At 42.3% G+C, this 21,186-nt stretch overlaps 1 protein-coding gene across 1 annotated transcript in view; it reads right to left on the bottom strand.

Moving 5' to 3' along the window:
- Positions 1–3,447: 3,447 nt before the first annotated feature.
- LOC142302503 (uncharacterized) overlaps positions 3,448–21,186 on the bottom strand; it is a 43,811-nt gene continuing 26,072 nt past the window's right edge. Inside the window, exons 3-5 of the mRNA XM_075343583.1 lie at positions 4,104–4,169; positions 3,570–3,642; positions 3,448–3,479 (exon numbers count right to left, since the gene is read on the bottom strand). Of these exons, the coding sequence (XP_075199698.1) occupies positions 3,448–3,479; positions 3,570–3,642; positions 4,104–4,169 (171 nt within the window). The remainder of the gene's footprint in view (positions 3,480–3,569; positions 3,643–4,103; positions 4,170–21,186) is intronic.

The following is a 21,186-nucleotide window of genomic DNA, read 5'->3' on the forward strand; positions in this document are numbered from 1 at the left end:
ATTTTAACACATACATATACATACATACATATATATATTCAGATCCTGAAAGCAGCTGTGTTTGGTGCCCAGAGTCAACCAGTCTAAATGTGCCAATGATATACTGGCAGTAGATCAAGCTACAAATTGTAGACAATGACATAGTATGAAGCAAACACCAACAAGGAAACCACAAATAAGGCGACGAGTAAAATAAATAAAATTGAAAATACTTTAAGTGTTATCAAGTGACAGGGATATAATATTGCCCCGACAAAGCAGTGTGGGTGTAGTGTCTTAAAGGGGTGGTTCTCGTACAGTAAATTAATGTCTGCGTCATTACTCCCAGTGTTTGGCATTAACTCAGGAGCTGACATCGACAGTGCAGAAGAAAAATCAGTGTGCTCAGTCTCCACACTCACAGATTGGCTGTTGTGCTATCAGCATGAAGTCAGCTTCGCAGCCAGCGTCAGACACCAGGGGCAGCGGTGTTGACTCAGCAGTGGACCCAAGAAAGAGTATGGTGTGGTTTGTTTCTGTATAACAATCTGCATCAGGGAACATTCATTAACTAATAGAGAACCACCACTTTAAAGGTGCATTTACACTGGATGATAATTAGTAATGATCAAGCGCTACCGTGAACAGGCGCTCAGTAGTCGTAACGAGCAGATGGATGCATTTCCCCGAAAAATACTCCAGTCCCCCATTGACTGCCATTATACTTGGGTACTCCAGTCGCTCCAGTTTGAGAATCAGCTGCTTGTTACGAGTACTGAGCACTCGAGCATGGTAGTGCTTGCTCATCACTAATGATAATCCTGCAAATTCTAACGGTAACGACCCATTGTTCACGTCAATTGTGTAAGGTAAATGGGCTAAGCGACTGTACAACACAGTGGAATCTTGGATTAAGAGTAACTTGGTTTGAGAGCGTTTTGCAAGACAAGCAAAGCTTTGTAAAAATTTGTAACTTGGTTTAAGAGCAATGCTTTGCAATAAGAGCAAATACTCACAAAGCACACTTATGGTTCTGTCCTTTTACCGCGCTCTGACCCGCTCTGGAGGCAACTTCCTGTACATATGTACTGCATACAGTACACAATATACCATTGTACAATACAGTATATATAGCATATCTATCAATTTGCATTTGTGGATACAGTATTGTACTTTCTTTTTGCTAACCAGTGCAGCACATTACTTGTACTGTAATCTTGTAATCTAATTGCCTGTGCAGTATTCCTACCCCACATTTGGCTTAGTTCTGCCCTTATTTTGAGAATAGATTTTGGGGGTGTTTTCTTGTGTACTGTACTAGAATAAAGGTTGTCATATTTACACATAATTTTCTCTCTCTATATTGTACCTCCCACACACAAACAATTCTATTGTAAACTAACGTGCAATTTTATATGCTTTTTACTGTACAGTATCTTGTATTAGTGCACGGTAATAATTTGATATGAATACAGTACATTTTGTATTACTGTAATAAGTTTGTATAAATACAGTAATTTGACTACTATGTCCCAAGAATGACAAAAGTATATTAGGAGTGATACCTTTATAGGCTAACCAGAAAAATCATATTAGCAAGCTTTCAGAGCACACAGGTTCCTTCTTCAGGTAAATTACAAAGAAGGAGCCTGTGTGCTCTGAATGCTTGCTAATATGATTTTTCTGGTTAGCCCATAAAGGTATCACTCCTAAAATACTGTTGTCATTCTTGGGACATAGTATATCAATTGATTTTTCTGGCTAACACGGTACCACAATATTACCCTGTATTGCACATTATAAACACAGTCAATATTCTTTGGATTGTGGAACGAATGGTCTGTGTTTTCAATTATTTCTTATCAGAAAATTTGCTTTGATATCAGAGTAACTTGGTTTAAGCGCACACTCCCGGAACCAATTATGCTCGTAATCCAAGGTTCTACTGTATGCCCAAAAATGCTTGTTCATTGCGCATTAAATTGTTTGTGCAAATTAAAGATTCTCACTAACCTTTTGAAAATTGTTTAATGTAAATGGAGATCGTTCACTACATTGAAATCCTCGATAGGTATGGCTCTCAGCGATTGGTTAGTAATGCTCAGACAATTCTTCAGTAGCAGCTGAAGCATGTGAATGAGCACATATTCATGTCATATTGTTCATCGTTATTGCAAACGCTACTGTCCATGAACCATGACACTGAGTAAGCATATTAATTCGATCACATTTTCTTTCCACAATACTTTATGAATTCATGTATTAGAAATAAACACCTTCACTTATGGAATTGGAGAGTGGAACATTTCACTACACTTCAGATTATCTGTGCTCTCAGTGCATTATGTTCAATCGCTATTCAACTATCACTATTAAATCATTTCATTAGAAATTCTCGACCTGTATAGACACTTGTCTGACAGCGTTTGCTAGACGCGAGTTAAAAATTGCATTGTTCATTCGATTATCTGCTTGTTTAAACAAACCCTCAGTCCATGGTGCCCATTATACAGGCCAATCATTAATGCAAGGTAAAATTAATGGCCAGTTAAAATTTTTTTTTTTTTTAGTCCATGTACCAAACGGATTGTACCTGGACAGAACACTGAAATGAGAGCTTCACACATCAGCGTTTTCTTGGTCCAAACTCAGCCCACGCTGCACATACTGGCCACTGATCTCTTGACCCAAACGCCACAACTTTATATAGAGGGGCATGAGCTTGTTTAGTTCAGGTCAAAAACCCTGCAACTGGTCCATGCATGGTGATCCAGAACATGCACATGTGAACCTGGACTGAGGTCAGTAACTCAGAGTTCACATGTGATGGAGAGAGATAAAAAAAAAAAAAATTGCATATTGCAGCATGCACTAGTATCATCACTTGCAGGACAAAGTGATGACCCCCCCCCCCCCCCCCCCCCACCTCCCTTCCCGATCTGTTTTAACTCCCAAGTGCTGCAATCATTAGGGCCCTGTTTGAAATTACGACAGGTTGACCATCCAATGTGAATGGGGGCTTTCCTACTTCCCCACAATGTTAGCTTATATAATGACAACGTCTGCAGGCATCATTAATCACTGTCCCTGTTGGGGATCACAATATAAATTCCCTATCAATATGTCTTTGGTTGTGTGGGTGGAAACCCACACAAACACTGGGAGAACATACAAACTCCATGCAAATGTTGCCCTTGGTGAACCTGGTGCTGTAGACAATAGTGCTAACCTCGTGCGATAATCGGGCAGTTTAAATTCAAATGCCCAAGTCTTTGTCTTCCGTTGCCAGATGGGTCTAAAAATAATGTTTACCAACTATTTCTGAACTTTTTTTTTTTCTTGTAACCCTTTGGAAGCCTATAGGAAGAACAGCATTAACATTGTACTTTGAGCATTCCGTGTTCTGAGTGGAGACAAAAAACGCCAAAAACAAGGTCTCCCTACTGCTTAAAATTGCTATGTTGTGTTTCATACAGCCAAACTAGGCATTAAAGTAACATCTGGTCACATTAAAATACAAAAACAGCGAAAAACTATCAAATCATTTTCGAGAAAAGGGGAAACAATGACAGCAGCTGCTATTAGCTCACCTTTCTTTTGCATGAACACAAAGAGATCATCGAGAAATTCTTTCCGTTTAGGATCACTGTCAAGCTCATAAAGCTGGAAGGTAAAAAACAAATTAGCACACGTCTTACAAACAAAGCCAAACCTGAGGCTTGATTAATAAAAATTAGCCATCTTTTTCTAATTTTGACTTAATTTTTTTTGTGAATACTGTAACTTCTTGTGCTGCAATAATATACTGGACAGGTGTGTCACTATTTTTGGAAGAACAAAGCCATGTTTTTCTTATACTAGTGAACCCCTTTAGAAAGGCTCCCTATTAAACAGATGTCAGCTAATCGATTATTTGGTCAACAGCTATCTCACCTGAGTGACCGTTCCACAAGAACACTCAGTTGAGCGCTTGTGTTCGCTCTCAGAATGCTGCCGCCAGACTTCTGGCCATGGCTTATCTCGTGAAGAGGAAAGGAATTGGCTGTAGGAAATCGATCAATCCAAATCCATCTCTCCATGTCGTTGAGGTAGAATCTGTACTGTATTTTTTTTAGTAATATTACCTTTGCAAAATCCCGAGATGCTTCTCTGCTATGTCCATCTCCATGGTCAGACCAAGAGGTGTTCTCCTGATGAGAGATGAGAAGAGAAAAAAATAAAATAAATTTCAGCATGCAAACATGAGGTTCAAAAGCAGCAAAATTAAAGAGGTTGTCCACTACTTTGACATTGATGGCCTATGCCTAGGATAGGTCATCAATGTCTGATTGGCGGGGGTGTCGGACCACGGCCAATCAGCTGCTTTGTCCAAGCGGCGGCAGCAGGAAGTGATCAGTTCTGGAGCTGCTCCATCTTTTGATAGCGGCCAGGCCGAGTATTGCACATCTGCCTCCTACTGATTAGAATGGGAGGCGGATGTGAAGTACCGGGCTGCTATCAGATGATGGAGCATTTCAGGCTGCCTGCTGCCGGGACTGACAACAGCTAAATCGGTGGGGGTGCTGGGAGTCAGATCTCGGCCGATCAGACATTGATGACCTATTCTAAGGTTAGGTCATCAATGTCAAAGTAGTGGAAGCCCCTTTAAGTTCCTATGATGAGTATTTGGTGAGTTTTTGATGTTAAAGGGAACCTGTCACCAGTTTTTTGCCCTATAAGCTGCGGCCACCACCACTGGGCTCTTATATACAGCATTCTAACATGCTGTATATAGGAGCCCAGGCCACTGTGTAGAACATAAAAAAACACTTTACAATACTCACCTAAATCAGTCGCTGCGGTGGATGTGGCTCAAATAGGCGTATTCGTCCTCCGGTGCCGGCGCCTCCTCTTTCGGCTATCTTTGTCCTCCTTCTGAAGCCTGTGTGCATGACGCGTCTACATCACACACACTCGCCTGTCCCGCGCATGCGCAATACAATACTTTGATCTGCTCTGCTAAGGGCAGATCAAAGTGTGCCTGCTCAGGACCTGAATGCCGGAGAGTGTGTGTGACGAAAGCGTCATGCACCACGACTTCAGAAGATTGACAAAGATGGCCGAAAGAGGCGGCACCGGAGGACGAAGACTCCCATTTGATCCACATCCGCTGCAGCGACCGGTTTAGTTAAGTATTAATGTGTTTTTTTATGTTCCACACAGTGGCTTGGGCTCCTATATACAGCATGTTAGAATGCTGTATATAAGAGCCCACTGGTGGTGGCCGCAGCTTATAGGGCAAAAAACTGGTGACAGGTTCCTTTTAATTTTCCGCACTAATTAACTACATTAGGCTGCTTGAGTTTTTATCATGTCATGTTTTAAATAAAACTGCTCTGTAATGCCTCCTGTTACTTAGCTCTGCTAAAGATGTGCTGATAACTTCATCTGCGAGTAACATGTGTTTAGGCCTTTTCCTCTACAGAAATGCACTAAAAACACCTGTGTTTTTTACTCATGGATATTCATTACCTCATTTAAGTCTATGAGGAAAATCCAGCAATAAAAGATATATTCACCACAAGAGGTATTGATATGTTGTAGATTTTAAAAATGAACATCTAGTCAGTTTACGCTGCATAAAACTATGGAAAAACATTGTGTAAAATATGCATGTTTGACACGTCTCAATCCTGGGTTTTTCCAACACATTTGAATAGGTGTAAAATGCGTCAAACACACTGAATTATCAAGCTCAAATTTGAAAACAAAACCAAAAAAAAAAACAAAAAACCGCTTTAAGGCCCGTGCGCACTAAAAAAGAAAAGAAATTTTCTTAAGAAAATTCCGGAGGCTCAGCAAGATTTCCGCACCTGTGGGAAAATACCGCACTGAAATCAGTTTCCAAATCCGCATGCGGTTTGTTGCATTTTGCTGCGGATTTGGTGCGAAAATGCCGCAGCCAGCGTCGGACTGGCTACTGCAGGAATCTCCAATAATACCAGGCCTGGCCACGGTTAGCTGCACTGAACTCCTGAGCTCCCACCTGAGCTCCGGAGTGCAGCCTAGACTAAACTGCGAGCGCCGAGTGATTGATTGCCGTTTAGTTCAGGCCGGGCTGCTCTCCGGAGGTCAGGTGACAGCTCTGGAGTGCAGCCCGGCCTCTCTACAGCTGTCACCTGAGCTCCGGAGATCAGCCCGGCCTGAACTAAACTGCAATTGCCGGGGAAACAATCACTCGGCGCTCGCAGTTTAGTCTAAGCTGCACTCCGGAGATAAGGTGGGAGCTCCGGAGTTCAGTGCAGGTAACTGAATCCAGACCTGGCATTACTGGCGATTCCTCCGGTAGCCAGTCCCGCAGCTAAGTGCGAAAAAGAAGTGACATGCAATTGTTTTTGCTGTGGGAATCCGGCAGCAAAACATGCAGCTGTCAAAATCCGCCTAGTGCGCGCAGCATTTTTTTCCCCATAGGATTTGCTGGTGAATCACTGCAGAGATATTATGAACATTTTCTGCAGCGAAACATGCAGCAAATCCGCAGGAAATACGCGGGAAATTCCATCTAGTGCACACAAGGCTAATGGTTAAAATGTACAAGGAAAAATAAGCAGCGTGTGCATGAGATTTCAGAAAGCTCAGTTTCTTGGTACTGTAGTAACAAGAAAAATATGACTGGCATAAAAATAAAGCCCACATCACAAAAAAAGAAAGAAACATTACTATAATATGCAAATCAAATAATTTCACAGCCTGTATAAAAAAAAAAAAAAAAAAAAAAAAAAAAACTGGAAAAATATGCCTGTTTAGGACTGGGGGTAAATGGCCTGGTCTTCAACTATTAAAGTGCAGCATTTTTACCCCTGAAAAATGTATGCACCAAACAACTGACTTGTCATTTGTTTCTGCGATTTTTACCAGTGTTTTTCTGATCAGAATGCAAAAAAACAAATAAATACAAAACAAATACAAAAGAAAAACCACACGTTCGGTTAAAAGGGGGGGAAAAAACGACCTCGGTCCATCTAGTTCCACCTTCCTCCACCAATTACACATTTTGACATTAAGTCATTTATAACCGACAATGTTGTGTGTACTGAGGAAATCATCCAGCCCTTTTTTGAAAGCTGTTATAGTATCTGCCATTACTACCGCTTGTGGTAGGGCATTTTACAGTCTGACTGCTCTAACTGTAAAGAACCCTTTCCTATTTAGCTACTTGAATCGCTTTCTTCCACTTGCAGTTAATGCTTCCTGGTCCTTAGTACTGTCTTTGGAAGAAATAAGTCATGTGCCAGTCTTTTATATTGACCACACATGTACCTATACATACGAGATCTCCTCAGACGTCTTTTTTTCTAAGCTAAATAAAGCCAACTTTTCCAACCTCTCACCCTTCCCTGTAAGGCTATGTGCCCACAGGAGCTTATTTCTGCGGATTTTGCTGCGGAAAACCTTCGGATTTTTCTGGATTTTCCAGATAAATCCGCAGGTTTTAGCATGTACAGTCACTCCCCATGTTATCCTATGGGACATGGGGAGTGCTGTGTCCACGCTGCAGAAAGTGCGGCTGCCGATCATGCTGCGGATGTAGGCATCCGCATGTATAATTGCATGTCAATTATTCATGCGGAATTACCTGCTGATGTCCCGGCCCTCCGCTATGGAGATAGAGGCCGGGACGTCCGCAGGTAAGCCGCATTAATGTCCGCATGTTTCCCGCAGCTATTCCGGTGTAATCTAGCAGCTAAAAATAGCTGCGGACGCCGGCGGGCAGCTGCGGGAAACATGCGCTCGTACCTGCTGATACATCCGCTGGTACGAGCGCCCGTGGGCACATAGCCTAAGTCTAGTTACCCGTCCTTTAACGTATTAATTTCTAACGTTTTTATAATGCGTTTTCCTGCCAAGACATGTAGTTTTAGGTGCAGAAAATCTGCAAACAAATCTGCAACATGGGAACATACTCTCAGGGTATGTGCCCAGGATCAGGATTCAGTGCGCTGTGGCCTCCTGCATGTGTTCTCCCTATGGAGGACGCATGCGAATCCACAAACAATTGACATGCTGCGGTCTGGAAAGACGCACCTCAGGTCAGTGTTTGCTGCGGGGAAAAAAAAAGCACAGTGGGCACAGGATTTTCTAGAAATCCCATCCACTATGCTTGCACTGTGAAACGCAGTGTTTAGGACACAGCTGAAGCAGGCTACATCCAAAACGCAAAGACTGACCATGGGGCACGCAGCCTTACAGTCTCAACATAATAAATGGAACTTGCTCATTGTAATCCACATGCTATGTTGTTTTTTATGTCATGCATTTGTAAATCATCAATGCGTTTTCAAAAATGTGAAATTCTAACACTGAAAAATGCTTCAAAAACACTCAAATGACAAAAAAAAAAAATAACAGACGCATAAAATCCATGTGTAATGTACTTTTTTTCTCAAAAAAAAAAAAAAAACACATTGCCAAAACACCCTGTGTGAACATACCATTACATTCACAACATTTGTAATGCATAAGCCGAAAAAGAAAAAAACTTAAAGGGAACCTGTCATATGAAAAAAAAAAAACAAAACAAAACCGCTATTAACTTACAGATATTGGGTTAATCTCCAGGTTAATAGCATACAGAACCTGCCTGACGCCTGCACATCAAATCCCGCTGATGGGAGAAAACGAACTTTATCCATCCTGGCAAAATTCAGGTTACGGTCATCGTGGTGACGCCGGTTCAGTCATCGCTCTATAACCACGCTCCCCGCACTGATAGCTGCTCAGCAACAGAATCAGCTCAGTCAGTGCGTGGGGTAGGGGGGTTTGGTACGATTGCCGCCGCCGCTCTCCATCCACAATGGTGACAACCTGTGCAAGCGCCGTCACGATGACAGAAACCACAACGTTGGCGGGAGGAATAAAGCAATAAGGTTAATTTCCTCCCAGCAGCTGGGTTTGATGTACAGACAGTGGGCAGGTTCCAAACACTATTGACCTATAGATTTACACCGTATTTGCAGGTTAATAGCATTTTTTCTTCACTTGACAGGTTCCCTTTAACATGCCATTTTTGGTTGTATTTTTTCAACAACCTGCCTGATTAATTAGCGTCTGTGATCTGAAAGCTTGCATATGTAATTTTTTTGTTTAGCTAATAAAAACTAATCACAAGTAGAATATTTGTGTCTTTGGAGGCATAAACCACAATTTATTTTTTTTTATTGTACAGTATTATAACCCCTTCACGACCGCGGGCCGTAAAATTACGTCCTATTTTAACGTGACTTAACGACCAGGGACGTAATTTTACGGCCTAAACTTCATTTGATTGCCGTGGCCATAGCAACGGCTTTCAAATGATGTCCCCTGCTGTTTCTTACAGCAGGGGACCTTTGCTTGACCCCAGGGGGGGCGGCATCGCCACCCCCTATCGACGATCGATGTGATTGGCTGTTCAAATCTGAACCGCCAACCACATCGATCGCACTAATTTCGGCAAAAATAATGCCCGAATTAGTGCGATCCTGTGAGATCCAGCTATGAGATGCCGCAGCTGCAGCAGCATATCATAGGTGGACCTCAAACATGCCGCCCCCAGCCCCTGCAGCACTGATTGGAGCGATCGTGCTATGACGCGCAATCGCTCCAATCAGTGTGCAGTGGGGCGGTCTGATCTGCCGGTGGCCGCCCTCCCCAGGCCTGTGCTGGCCTGAGAGCCCTCCCCCAACATGTCTGCAGCGTGCAGTGGCTGGTACTTGTGGTACCACGCCACCGCTGCCGCCGCCGTAGCTGAGGTCACCGCTGCTGCTGCACGTGAGTACTGTGCTCACTTTGCAGCCCGTGCGCGCTCCCGTGGTGCCCCTGCGCGCTGCCGTGATAGCCCCTGCCGTGCCCCCCCGCAATCTGCTCCCCCCAACCACCCCCACCCCCCCCCCCGACATCCCGATCCGCTCCCCCCGCGATCTGACTGCCTCCCCCATTATCTCTATTCTGCTTCTGCAGCTCCCTCTCCGGTCTCCCCCTCTGCTCTCCCCCCTCCCCCTCTGCTCTCCCCCCTCCCCCTCTGCTCTCAACCCCCCCTCTCCCCCTCTGCTCTCCCCCGACGTCCTCTTACCTGTCTTCACCGGCCTGATCACATCTGCGTCCATCGCTGGGTCCTTCCTGGGCATTCTGCTGATCTGCCTGCTGCTCCTGTAAAGCTGTCCATCTCTCTGCCATCTGTTCCTCTGCAGCTCTTCTGGTCAGTGATCCTCCTGCTAGTCCTCTGGGTACTGTGAGTATAACTTTTTTTTTCCGTATCCCCTGTCCATTTTTACACCTCATCCGTCCGTGCGTCCTGCCAAGCGCTGATCAGGAATGCAGATAACGGATCGGCATCCCTGCTCAATTTTTGGCGTGACTTTTTTCCGTATCTGCGACGCTTTTTGTATCGCATCCGACCGTGCGTCCTGCAGCGGCCGATCAGTGCACTGCGTCTGTGCGTTTGAAAAGTCAAATGGCGCTCCTTCTCTTCTGAGCCCCGCCATGCGCTCAAACAATTACTTTCCACCACATATGAGGTATCTGCGTACTCAGGAGAAAATGCACAATACATTTTATGGTGCATTTTTTTCCTGATAGCCTTGTGAAAAAAAAAGCTACCTAGTTGAAGCAACCGTTTTGTGGTAAAAAAAAAAAATTTTTCTTTTCACGGCTCAACGCTATAAACTTCTGTGAAGCCCCCAGGTGTTCAAAGTGCTCACCAAACATCTAGAAAAAATATTTGAGGGCTCTAGTTTCCAAAATGGGGTGACTTGTGGGGGAGCTCCATTGGTTAGGCACCTCAAACCCGACATGGCGTCCGCTAATGAGTGCAGCTAATTTTGCGTTCAAAAATTCAAATGGCGCTCCTTCCCTTCCGAGCTCTGCCGTGCGCCCAAACAATTGATTTTTACCACATATGGGGTATCAGCGTACTCAGGAGAACATGCACAATAAATTGTATTGTGCACTTTCTCTTTTCTCCCTTGTAAAAATGAAAATTTTATGGCTAAAGTAACATTTTTGTGTTAAGTAAAATTTTCATTTTTTCCTTCCACATTGCTTTGGTTCCTGTGAAGCACCTAAAGGGTTAATAAACTTATTGGATGTGGTTTTGAGCAGTGTGAGGGGTGTAGTTTTTAGAATGGGGTCACGTTTGGGTATTTTCTGTCACCTAGGCCTCTCAAAGTCACCTCAAATGTAATGTGGTCCCTAAAAAAAATTATTTTGTAAATTTTGTTGGAAAAATGAGAATTTGCTGATGACCTTTGACCCCTTCTAACTTCCTAACGGAAAAAAAATTTGTTTCGAAAATTGCGCTGATGTAAAGTAGACAAGTGGGAAATGTTATTTAGTAACAATTTTGTGTGACATATCTCTCAGATTTATGGGCATAAATTTTCAAAGTTTGAAAATTGCGAAATTTTCAAAATTTTCGCCAAATTTCTTAAATTTTCACAAATAAACGCAAAAAATATCGGCCTAAATTTACCACTGACATGAAGTACAATATGTCACGAAAAAACAATCTCAGAATCACCAGGATCCGTTGAAGCGTTCCAGAGTTATAACCTGTCAGTGACACTGGTCAGAATTGCAAAAAATGGCCCGGTCATTAGGGTGTTTTAGTGGCCGGGGGTGAAGGGGTTAACAAGGGAGAAAAATAATGGAGATCACACCACAAAATTGCCAAAAACCTCACCTACACCATGATGCTATTGATATTCAAAAAATCCTCAGGCCAACAAAATGCAAGAAAAAGAAAGCGACTACAGTAAAAGATACAGCACTTGTCTGGAGTTTACCATTTTCCTATTGACAGAGGTTTTCTGCAGAAAATGTGTTAAAATGTCACCGTAGTTTTTGGTGCAGATGTTAGAGAATGTCAGGTTTAGATTCAGCAGGAGGAATGGCTCAAGTCCTTCCTTTACGTTTCCCATGTCTTGTGAATCCATTTATTGATTTGGTTAAAAAATAAAATGGTCTTCCTGAAAAAAACTGACTACTTAAGTTTTGCACATTTTTTCAAAGAAAGTGACTTTTTAGGCAACATTGTGGGACAGATAAAAATTTGCATACAACTGTAGTAACGCTGGGTTCATGGGCGCTCGTCAGAGTCCATGTACGGACCCCAATATCCGAACTGACTACAGTTCTCCTGAAAAAACGTACAGCTTCATGGGTTCATAGGAGACAAAAACTGTGTAGTCCGGACGATTGCGGTATACATAAGGACCATGATATATGCCTGTCCGAACACAGCCTACAGAGATAAGATAATGAGAAAAATTATATATATTTTCCGAATTTAAAACGCTCACTAAATACTCAAAGTGTGCATGTGGCCTCATTAAAGCATAAAAGACATTATCCGGACAGTCCCATAGAAAACAGTTAAGAGTTGTTCAATTAGGATTCCCATTATATCACAGCATTGCCGCCAGACTTGAGAAGGGATCAGCTTTAAATTGCAGCTACTAATCCTCTTTCAGCTCTAGTGCCAGTCAATGGACTGCTGGATCTACTAAACATTTTGTTCACCAGTCACTTCCCTTCAGGCATTAACAAACAATTTTATTAGCCCAGTAAAGAGCGATGGGGGTTGGGAGAGCTGGGCCAAATTTCAGTGCTTGTTTACTGCCCAAAGGAAATGGGGAAATAAAATCACTCCCTACATTCCCTATACGGATGGGAATTCCAGTGTGAACAAAAGGCTGCACCCTGCCGGCTAACAATCTTATATTTCACTGCTCAGCGACTTACAAGTCTCTCTAGGACGATCCTTGGAATAATACAAGTATGAATGAATCAAGAAAACAGAGGATTGGTTTTTACCCTTGATTCACCACTATTGAACTGGTTGGAAATGTTATGAAGGGTTTATATACATGACATCATAAGGCCCTGTGCGCACTGGAAAACGGAATTTTCTTAAGTAAATTCCGCAGAGTCTGAAAGATTACCGCACCCGCGGTACAAAACCGCGGCAAACCGCACCCGAAAACCACATGCAGTTTGCAGCAGTATTGCCGCGGTTTTGCCGCATGCGGGTTGGTACATGTGCTTTAATGCATTCAATGCAATTAACACATTGAAGAAAAAAAAAAAAAAGTAATTTCCTTCTGAGATCGATAGCAGACAGATAAATAGACATATAGAAGAATAGATAGAAGGATAGATAGGTAGATAGATAGAGTCCCTGTGAGAACACCCTGCATTTCTCCTGAGTGGTAGTGTGTTCACATTACCGGCCGTGGGAAATGACCGGTAATTACCTCTCTGCAGTCTGTCTCGTTGCGAGGCTGCATTCAGCAGTGTCAGTCGCGGCTGGATGCAAGTATCGCAGGACGTGGATTACGCCGGAGCTGTGTGTTTCGGGGGGGGGGGGGGTTAATAAAGGGGTGAACCAGGGGCTTTTTTGTGTTATTTAAAATAAAGGATTTTTCGGTGTGTGTTTTTTTCACTTTACTTACGGGTTTATAATGTCAGCTGTCTCATAGACGCTGCCATGATCAAGCCTGGACTTAAATGGCGGCGATCCGCTGTCATTTAACTCATTATTACCTGGATAGCCACGGCATCTGGAAGAGTCAGGGACAATCCGGGACTGCCGCATAATGGATGAGACAGTCCCGGGGCAGCTGTGGGCTGATATTCTCGGCTGCGGGAGAGGGGGCATTAACCCTGCCCCTCGTCCTCCCCATACTGAGAATACCAGGCCGCCGCTGTGTGCTTACCTCGGCTGGACAGTAAAAATACAGCGGAGCCCACGTGTTTTTTTTTCTTTATGTCTGTTTGATTTGTATGTACCGTATTTTTCGGACTATAAGACGCACCCTGGTTTTAGAGGAGGAAAATAGGAAAATAAAACTTTAAGCAAAAAATGTGGTCATGACACACTGTTATGGGGCGAGGATCTGCTGCGGACACTGTTATGGGGGGTAATGTCCCCAAATTCTCTACTAAGGTACCCCAATCCTGGTAATGATCTTCCTGCCTTGTATATGATCCTGCTCACATACCCCCATCCTGTTCACATTATTATTATTTATTATTATAACGCCATTTATTCCATGGCGCTTTACAAGTGAGAGAGAATATATGTACAACAATCATTAACAGTACAAGACAGACTGGTATAGGAGGAGAGAGGACCCTGCCCGCGAGGGCTCACAGTCTACAGGGAATGGGTGATGGTACAATAGGTGAGGACAGAGCTGGTTGCACAGTGGTCTACTGGACTGAGGGCTATTGTAGGTTGCACATACCCCCATGCTGTTCACATACCCCCATGCTGTTCACATACCCCCATGCTGTTCACATACCCCCATGCTGTTCACATACCCCCATGCTGTTCACATACCCCCATGCTGTTCACATACCCCCATGCTGTTCACATACCCCCATGCTGTTCACATACCCCCATGCTGTTCACATACCCCCATGCTGTTCACATACCCCCATGCTGTTCACATACCCCCATCCATCCTGCTATATGCCCCCATCGTGCTCATATACCATCCTGGTATATGGCCTGTATCCTATAGCACAGAGAAAAAAAAAATAAACGTTTATACTCACCTTTTCCTCACTCCCTGCAGCCGATCATCTTCCTTTCTGCACCACTGACCTGTGTGTGTGGAGCCGTTCCCCTGCAGCATCGCGATGTCTTCCTGTCTGTGCCGGTCAGCTGATCAGCACAGATCAGCTGACCGGCACAGACAGGAAGACGGCTCCACACACGGGGACGGGTGAGTACACTGATTCACTGCACCCGGCGCTGATAATGACGTGCAGGGAGCAGTGAATACAGCCACACATGATCACTCCAGGCTGTAATTGCCAGGGGTGATCATGTGGGCCGGCTCTTTACTATGCGTGCGTCCCCGCTCGTCCTCCCGCCCACCTATCAGCGCCGACTTCTGCGCTGAGAGATGGGCGGGAGGATGGGCGTGCATATGTAATGAGCGGGCCCACGTGCCCCCGATGACCCGCTCCACCGCAGCACCTCATTCCCCGCAGCTACAGTCAGACCATAAGACGCACCCCCAACTTTCCTCCAACATTTGGGGGGGAAAAAGTGCGTCTTATGGTCCGAAAAATACGGTATATTCTATATGTGTGAGTGCGATGTGTGTGTGTTCTGTGTGTGTGATCTGTGTGTGTTTACTCTCTGCTCCGCTTCCTCTTCCTGTCATAATGACATCACTTCCCTGCAAAACTCAGGCAGTGATGATTACCGCAGGTAAACCGCAAAATACCGGAGGGAATAACGCAGGAAAACGCAATGAACCGCACAGAATTTGCTGCCTGCGTTATTCCCTGCGGGATTTCACGATTACATGGCAGTCAATGGAGTGAAATCCCACAGCGACGTGCGGAAAAGAAGTGACATGCAATTGTTGACACGCAGCAAAACATAAAGCTGTCAAAATCTGCATAGTGCGCACAGCATTTTTTTTCCCATAGGTTTTGCTGGTGAATCACTGCAGAGATGTTATGAATGAAACATGCAGCAAAACCGCAGGAAATCCGCGGCAAAAACCGGCAAGTGCGCACAGGGCCTTAGGGTTTGTATATAAAGTTAGGCTAAGCTCACATCAGATATCCTGTAGTCCTGCCTTAGAACGGATCCAGCAGGAATCCGTTGGCAATCCGTTAATAGATCAGTTTTCCATAGACCCTACAGTTAAAAAAAAAAACCGGATCCCGCAAAAATCTATTTTTTTTCAAAACTGACAAACGTTCTGTTTGCACAATGGATTGCTGCTGGATCTGTTCTAACAGATGATTACAGGACATGAGACCTTAGGCTAAGAGGGCTTCTAATGAGGAACATGGGGTCTTCTGCATCTCTGAAAGCTTCATATGGAGACCAAGGAGTTTCCTCTTTTGGCATATTACATCGGAGGCACACATCTTATACAGTTGGCCATGCAGCTCCCATGTAAGGCAGCCATATTGCCTCAGTGCACAAGGCTCTTTGGTACTTTGCCTCACAAGCCCCACTTCTATGAATAAGGTCCGATTCATCGCATCACTGGATCAGACTGGTATCCTTTTTTTCTTGGACATGTTGAAAAAATAGTTTCTCCACCTTCATTATGTCAGTTCAATGTTTTTCACAGACCCATAAGCTTGGGCAAACAAATGCACACTAACCTGCCCGTTTTCCATATTTACAAGCATACTACCAAATAATACGGGGAAAAAAGGCAGAAAAACAAAACCTGCGTACAGATTTATTGGCTGTAAATTAGGTGACTGTTTTAATCTGCAGGATCTGGAAACCATGCATATTAACTCCGACACACCCATGCTGATTTGGCCAATCTTTACCTTAATTAGCTCCAGTCAGCGATCCTCATTTATTGAGCAAAATCATTGAGTCAGCTTATGGGATTAGACTTTAAAAGATGCTGTATACCTTCCCTTCTATATTAGGTGAACAGGGCTGACACTAGAACTTCAAAAGAGAGGACTGTGTGTGTTAGCACCTTAGAGGGTGGTATACAATGTGCCGTGCATGCCAGAATGCTAATTGCATCCCACCCATAAGCTTATTATAAAATTATGGAAGGGAATCAGAAGACATACCGAACAATAATATGACGGAATAACACAAAACTTCTATACATGGTTCTTTGATTTGCGTCATGGGCTAAAACACAATTTTTGTATTACATCATCAATATTAACTGAAAAGGGACTACACCTTGTTACTAGTGCTCTATTAATTTCTACAAACTAACATAGTTGACCATGAAAACTGGCACCGACACACCCCATAAAGACTAAGGCTAATTTCACACTTCCATTGGGCGAAATCCGCTGGGTCCGTTGCTGCGTCGTTTTGACGCATCCGTTATTTTTTGTGGTGTCAACGGATCCGTTATTTCACAGGAATAAGTTAGCTGATTCCTGTGAAATAACGGACCTGTTGCATCCGTTTGGCGTCCGTCTAAAAGAATGCGTCGGCTCTGTTTTGTTGGGGGTTTTTTTCTTTTTTTTTTTTTCATTCTGGGCATGCTCAGTAGAAATTAGCAAAATCCAGCAGCTGATTCCGCTGTAAAGCACTTTGCAACGGAATCCGCTACCATAGGGAGCCATTATAAATTAACGGAAGCAACAGAATCCGCTGGTCAGCGTCATTTTGACGCAAGCAAATAATGTTACATTCAGCGTTGCTTCCGCTGAGCGGATGCAACGGAGCGTCGGCCAACGGAAGCCACGCAGGAACTTTTGGCACAATCCGTCATCAATGCAAGTCTATGGGAAACAGCGGAATCCGTTAACGGATTCCGCTGATTCCCAAGACAGCAGATTGCACCAAAAAAAAAACGGAAGTGTGAAAGTACCCCAAGTCTGATGTTTAAGTACAGAAAAACATTCATACCTGCTTGATTTAACCCCTCCAAGATAAAACAGAGCCCAAATCAAAGAACCAATTTGCACAGCTAATTTGTAAAATTAAATATAAAACCCCTTTGGTCACGCTAAAATATTTTCATGTCAGTGCCCAGCTCTCTTCATCTGTCCCATAGAACTCGAATGGTGCAGTATGTAGTGGGAGCGACTTACACTCCTAACAACTTGCGCTAGCTTCCGTCTAAAGGTTGGGGAGAGGGTGGGGTACAAAAGGCCCCAATCCTGGAGATCAGTGGGGTTCCAAACTGTAGGAGCTACATTGAAGTCATTACCTATTCTTATTATTAGCTATCCAGTGGATAGAAGATAATTTAAAATGGCATACCTTCTCGATATCGGGTGGCATGGTCCAGCGTATGGTGTGGACTCAGGAAAAGAGCCCTGCTCTATACTCCCCAGTCCACAATGCGTTGCACAAGCAGCACATTCCTCTAACTGTAGCGACAGGGTCTAGCTCAGTCCATGGAAGTTTAAACATTGAGAGGACGCTGCCACTATATTACATCAGAATTTATATTGTTGGGATCTGCGTGCCATGATTGAGGAGTGCTGATCGCTTACAATGGCATTTGAGGGCCTACTGAAGGCACTCACTGCGGCAATCTTAATAATCTTATAGGAAATCTTCAATTTTTGCAATATTTGCAATAATAGTACAAGCGATCAAATGATTGCATGAAAGAAAAAAGGTAATAGGTTGTTAAATATATTTAGAACAAAAAAAAAAACTTCTGCAATACAAAATTATAAAATAAATCATAACTAGGTAACACTGCACCTGCAGAAGTCAAATCATGAAATTATGAAATGTCGTAAAGAAAAAAATGCATAAACTGGTGTTTTTTGGGTTCTCTCATAGAAAAAGAAAAAAAAAAAAAAAAAAGTGGTCACAGCACAGATCAAATCTACCCTCCTTTATATTACTGGAATATGGCAGAATAATAGATTAAAAAAAACAAAAAAAAACTACAGCTCCCCAAACAAACAGTAAACCCTCAAACAGCTCCATAAATAGGGAAAGATGGGGGGCAGGGGACAGAAAAACCATACACACACCTGTTTATACTGATTTAGGAATTTAGAGTTCAATTTAGAAAAAAATACAAGAGGTTAGGGATATTTGTCCACAAGCTGCAGTCGGTACATTTTTACTGACTTCCTTTACAGACCAGGCATTTGCCATAAAAATGAAAGTTATTTACCTAGTCTAAATGCAAATGTTGTCCTGAATCTTCAGTTTTTAATTCTTAAGATATGATCTCCATTTTTCTGTATGCAATTCTAGTCTTGTTACCAATTGGGTGTGGTCTTCCAGCCTCCCTTAAAGAAAAGTTGGCCAACAAGACTAAATTTACATTCAGGATGGGGGGGGGGGCTGTTTCTCAGGAACAAAAGAAAAATATCTCCCAATTCAGGTGAACAGTAGTATTGAGTGAGTAAGTAAATAAATAAATTAAAAAAAACAAAAAACACAAAGTTAGGACTATCTGGCTTTAGGGTGAAAATTCAGGAGGATCCTATAATGCACACTAACCTTCTAATGTGACGGTCTGAACTTTTGGATGCACATGTCCAACTGTTCCAGGTTTCAGTACTTTTTGCACAACTTGCTGTTCAACAAGGAGCTTAGTGGCAAAATTCACAAGAGTTTGATCCATGAATCGCCCAATACATTTCGTGGTTCAATTTGAATTGGTATTGGAACAGTCCTCATCATACTGTTCACATTTTTACATCATGAGACCAAGACGACACCTAACAATTGATCAGTAGCAATTCGCCATTGTGAGACTTCAAGCAGATGTTCTCAGACAGAACTTAGTGGCCATTGAATTTAGAGTGTCACAGAGTGTCATTAGCAGCTTCTACAGAGATACAGAGAGACTGGAAAAGTCACAGAAAAGCATAGAAGCGGATATCCTTTGGATAGATCACACACTGATGACCACTTTTGTGAACAATGCCCTGCGAAACTGGATGATGAATGCCACACAACTCCATGCACATCTAAGGGAGGCGAGAGGCATCCAAATGTCATATCAAACCATTCAAAACTGTTTATTATCAGCATGGTCTGCGTGCTAAACAGGCATTATCCTGCATGGGCCAGGGAGCATCAACACAAATTAGGGTTACAATATGGCTGTGCGTCGGGGAGCCCTCGGATGAGACTTAAAATCTAGGCTTCAAAAGTATATTAGAACAAAAAGGTATTAAATGAGCTGGAAAAAAAATATGAGCAATCAAACCAAAAAAGTGACAAGACAAGCCTACAGATTTATTAAAAGAGGATAGTAAAATATTTCATCAGGCTGTAGTCCGCCTTATAGGCCCCTGCAGCCCATGGTAAACCTGAATTACCAAGGGGCAAAACGTGAGCAATTCTTTGTAAAAGATCAAAGTTCAGACTAACATTGTCATTTAACCTTTCATATAGTTCTCCAACTTTTTTACATATGATGCAAGATCTAAAGGAAAAAGGAGAAGGTGTCTTATTTTTCCCTTTTTAGTATGTATTTGCTTACTGACAGATCCTTTTAAAGCAGCTTTTGTTTGTGCTGTGAGGAAGCCATCTCTCAGGTATGTGATCATTAATGACCAGAAGAAAATATACTGCAGAGGATGAAAGAAATCCCATGTCCATCAAGATCAGCAGCCTTTTCTTTTACAACCCCCATTCAAATTGATCAAGGCATGAGCTCTAGAGACCCCTCCAGTAAATTATTCTAGTCCCATCTGAAGGGCTTTAGTAGTTCATTAATATCTGTAATGGTCATTTATGGCCTTCAGCACTAGAAACAAGCTACATAATTAGAATAAAGGAAATTACCATATATTCTGAGTGTTACTTTCACTGATATATTGTCACTTTAAAACAAACCAAATAGCAAAAAATATTTAAAAAGGGAACCAGTCAACAGGATCATCCCACATAAGCAGTCTATATGAGCATGTAGGCGGGCTGTGGAGTCAGAGTCGGAGCTCATTTTGGTGGAGTCGGTATAAAATGCACCGACTCAGACTCCTAAAATATATAATAAATTGGGGACAGTAGTGCAGTTCAGAATGTGCTGAATATTTTACTAAATAACATTTAGTATAATGCTTATATTTAAGGGAAAAATGTATTGTAGTACAATGTGAACTTTAGACATTTAATTATTTTTATGATACATTAATCAAGATATTTGGATAGAACAAGATATATTTATTGAAATACAACTTTAGAACACAAAAAAGTAATAAATTGTAAATATGTAATACAATATGTAAAAATATATTTTAAATTATATATATATATATATATATATATATATATATATATATATATATATATATATATATATATATATATATATATATATACACACACATACATATATATACACATACATACATGTACATACACGATATATATGTAATCTACTGTATATTACATATTTACAATTTATTACAGTTTGTTCTAAAGTTATATTCCAATAAATATATTTTATGTTATCCAAATATCTTGATTATTGTATCATAAAAAATTATTAAATGTCTGATGTTCACATACACATGTTCATGTATTACAATATATTATAACTAACACCTAACTATAAGCAATATATGTAGGAGTCTGAGTCGGTGCAAGAGAAATTGAGGAGTCGGAGTCGAATGTTTGGTTTACCGACTCCACAGCCCTGCATGTAGGTCATAGAAAACTGAATAAATTGATACTTTGATCACTGCAATCCAATGTCTTATTTCAAAGAAAAACTTTTTTTTTAATATGTAAATGAG

The sequence above is a fragment of the Anomaloglossus baeobatrachus genome, chromosome 4 (assembly GCF_048569485.1).
Source record: "Anomaloglossus baeobatrachus isolate aAnoBae1 chromosome 4, aAnoBae1.hap1, whole genome shotgun sequence".
Classification (NCBI taxonomy): Eukaryota; Metazoa; Chordata; class Amphibia; order Anura; family Aromobatidae; genus Anomaloglossus; species Anomaloglossus baeobatrachus.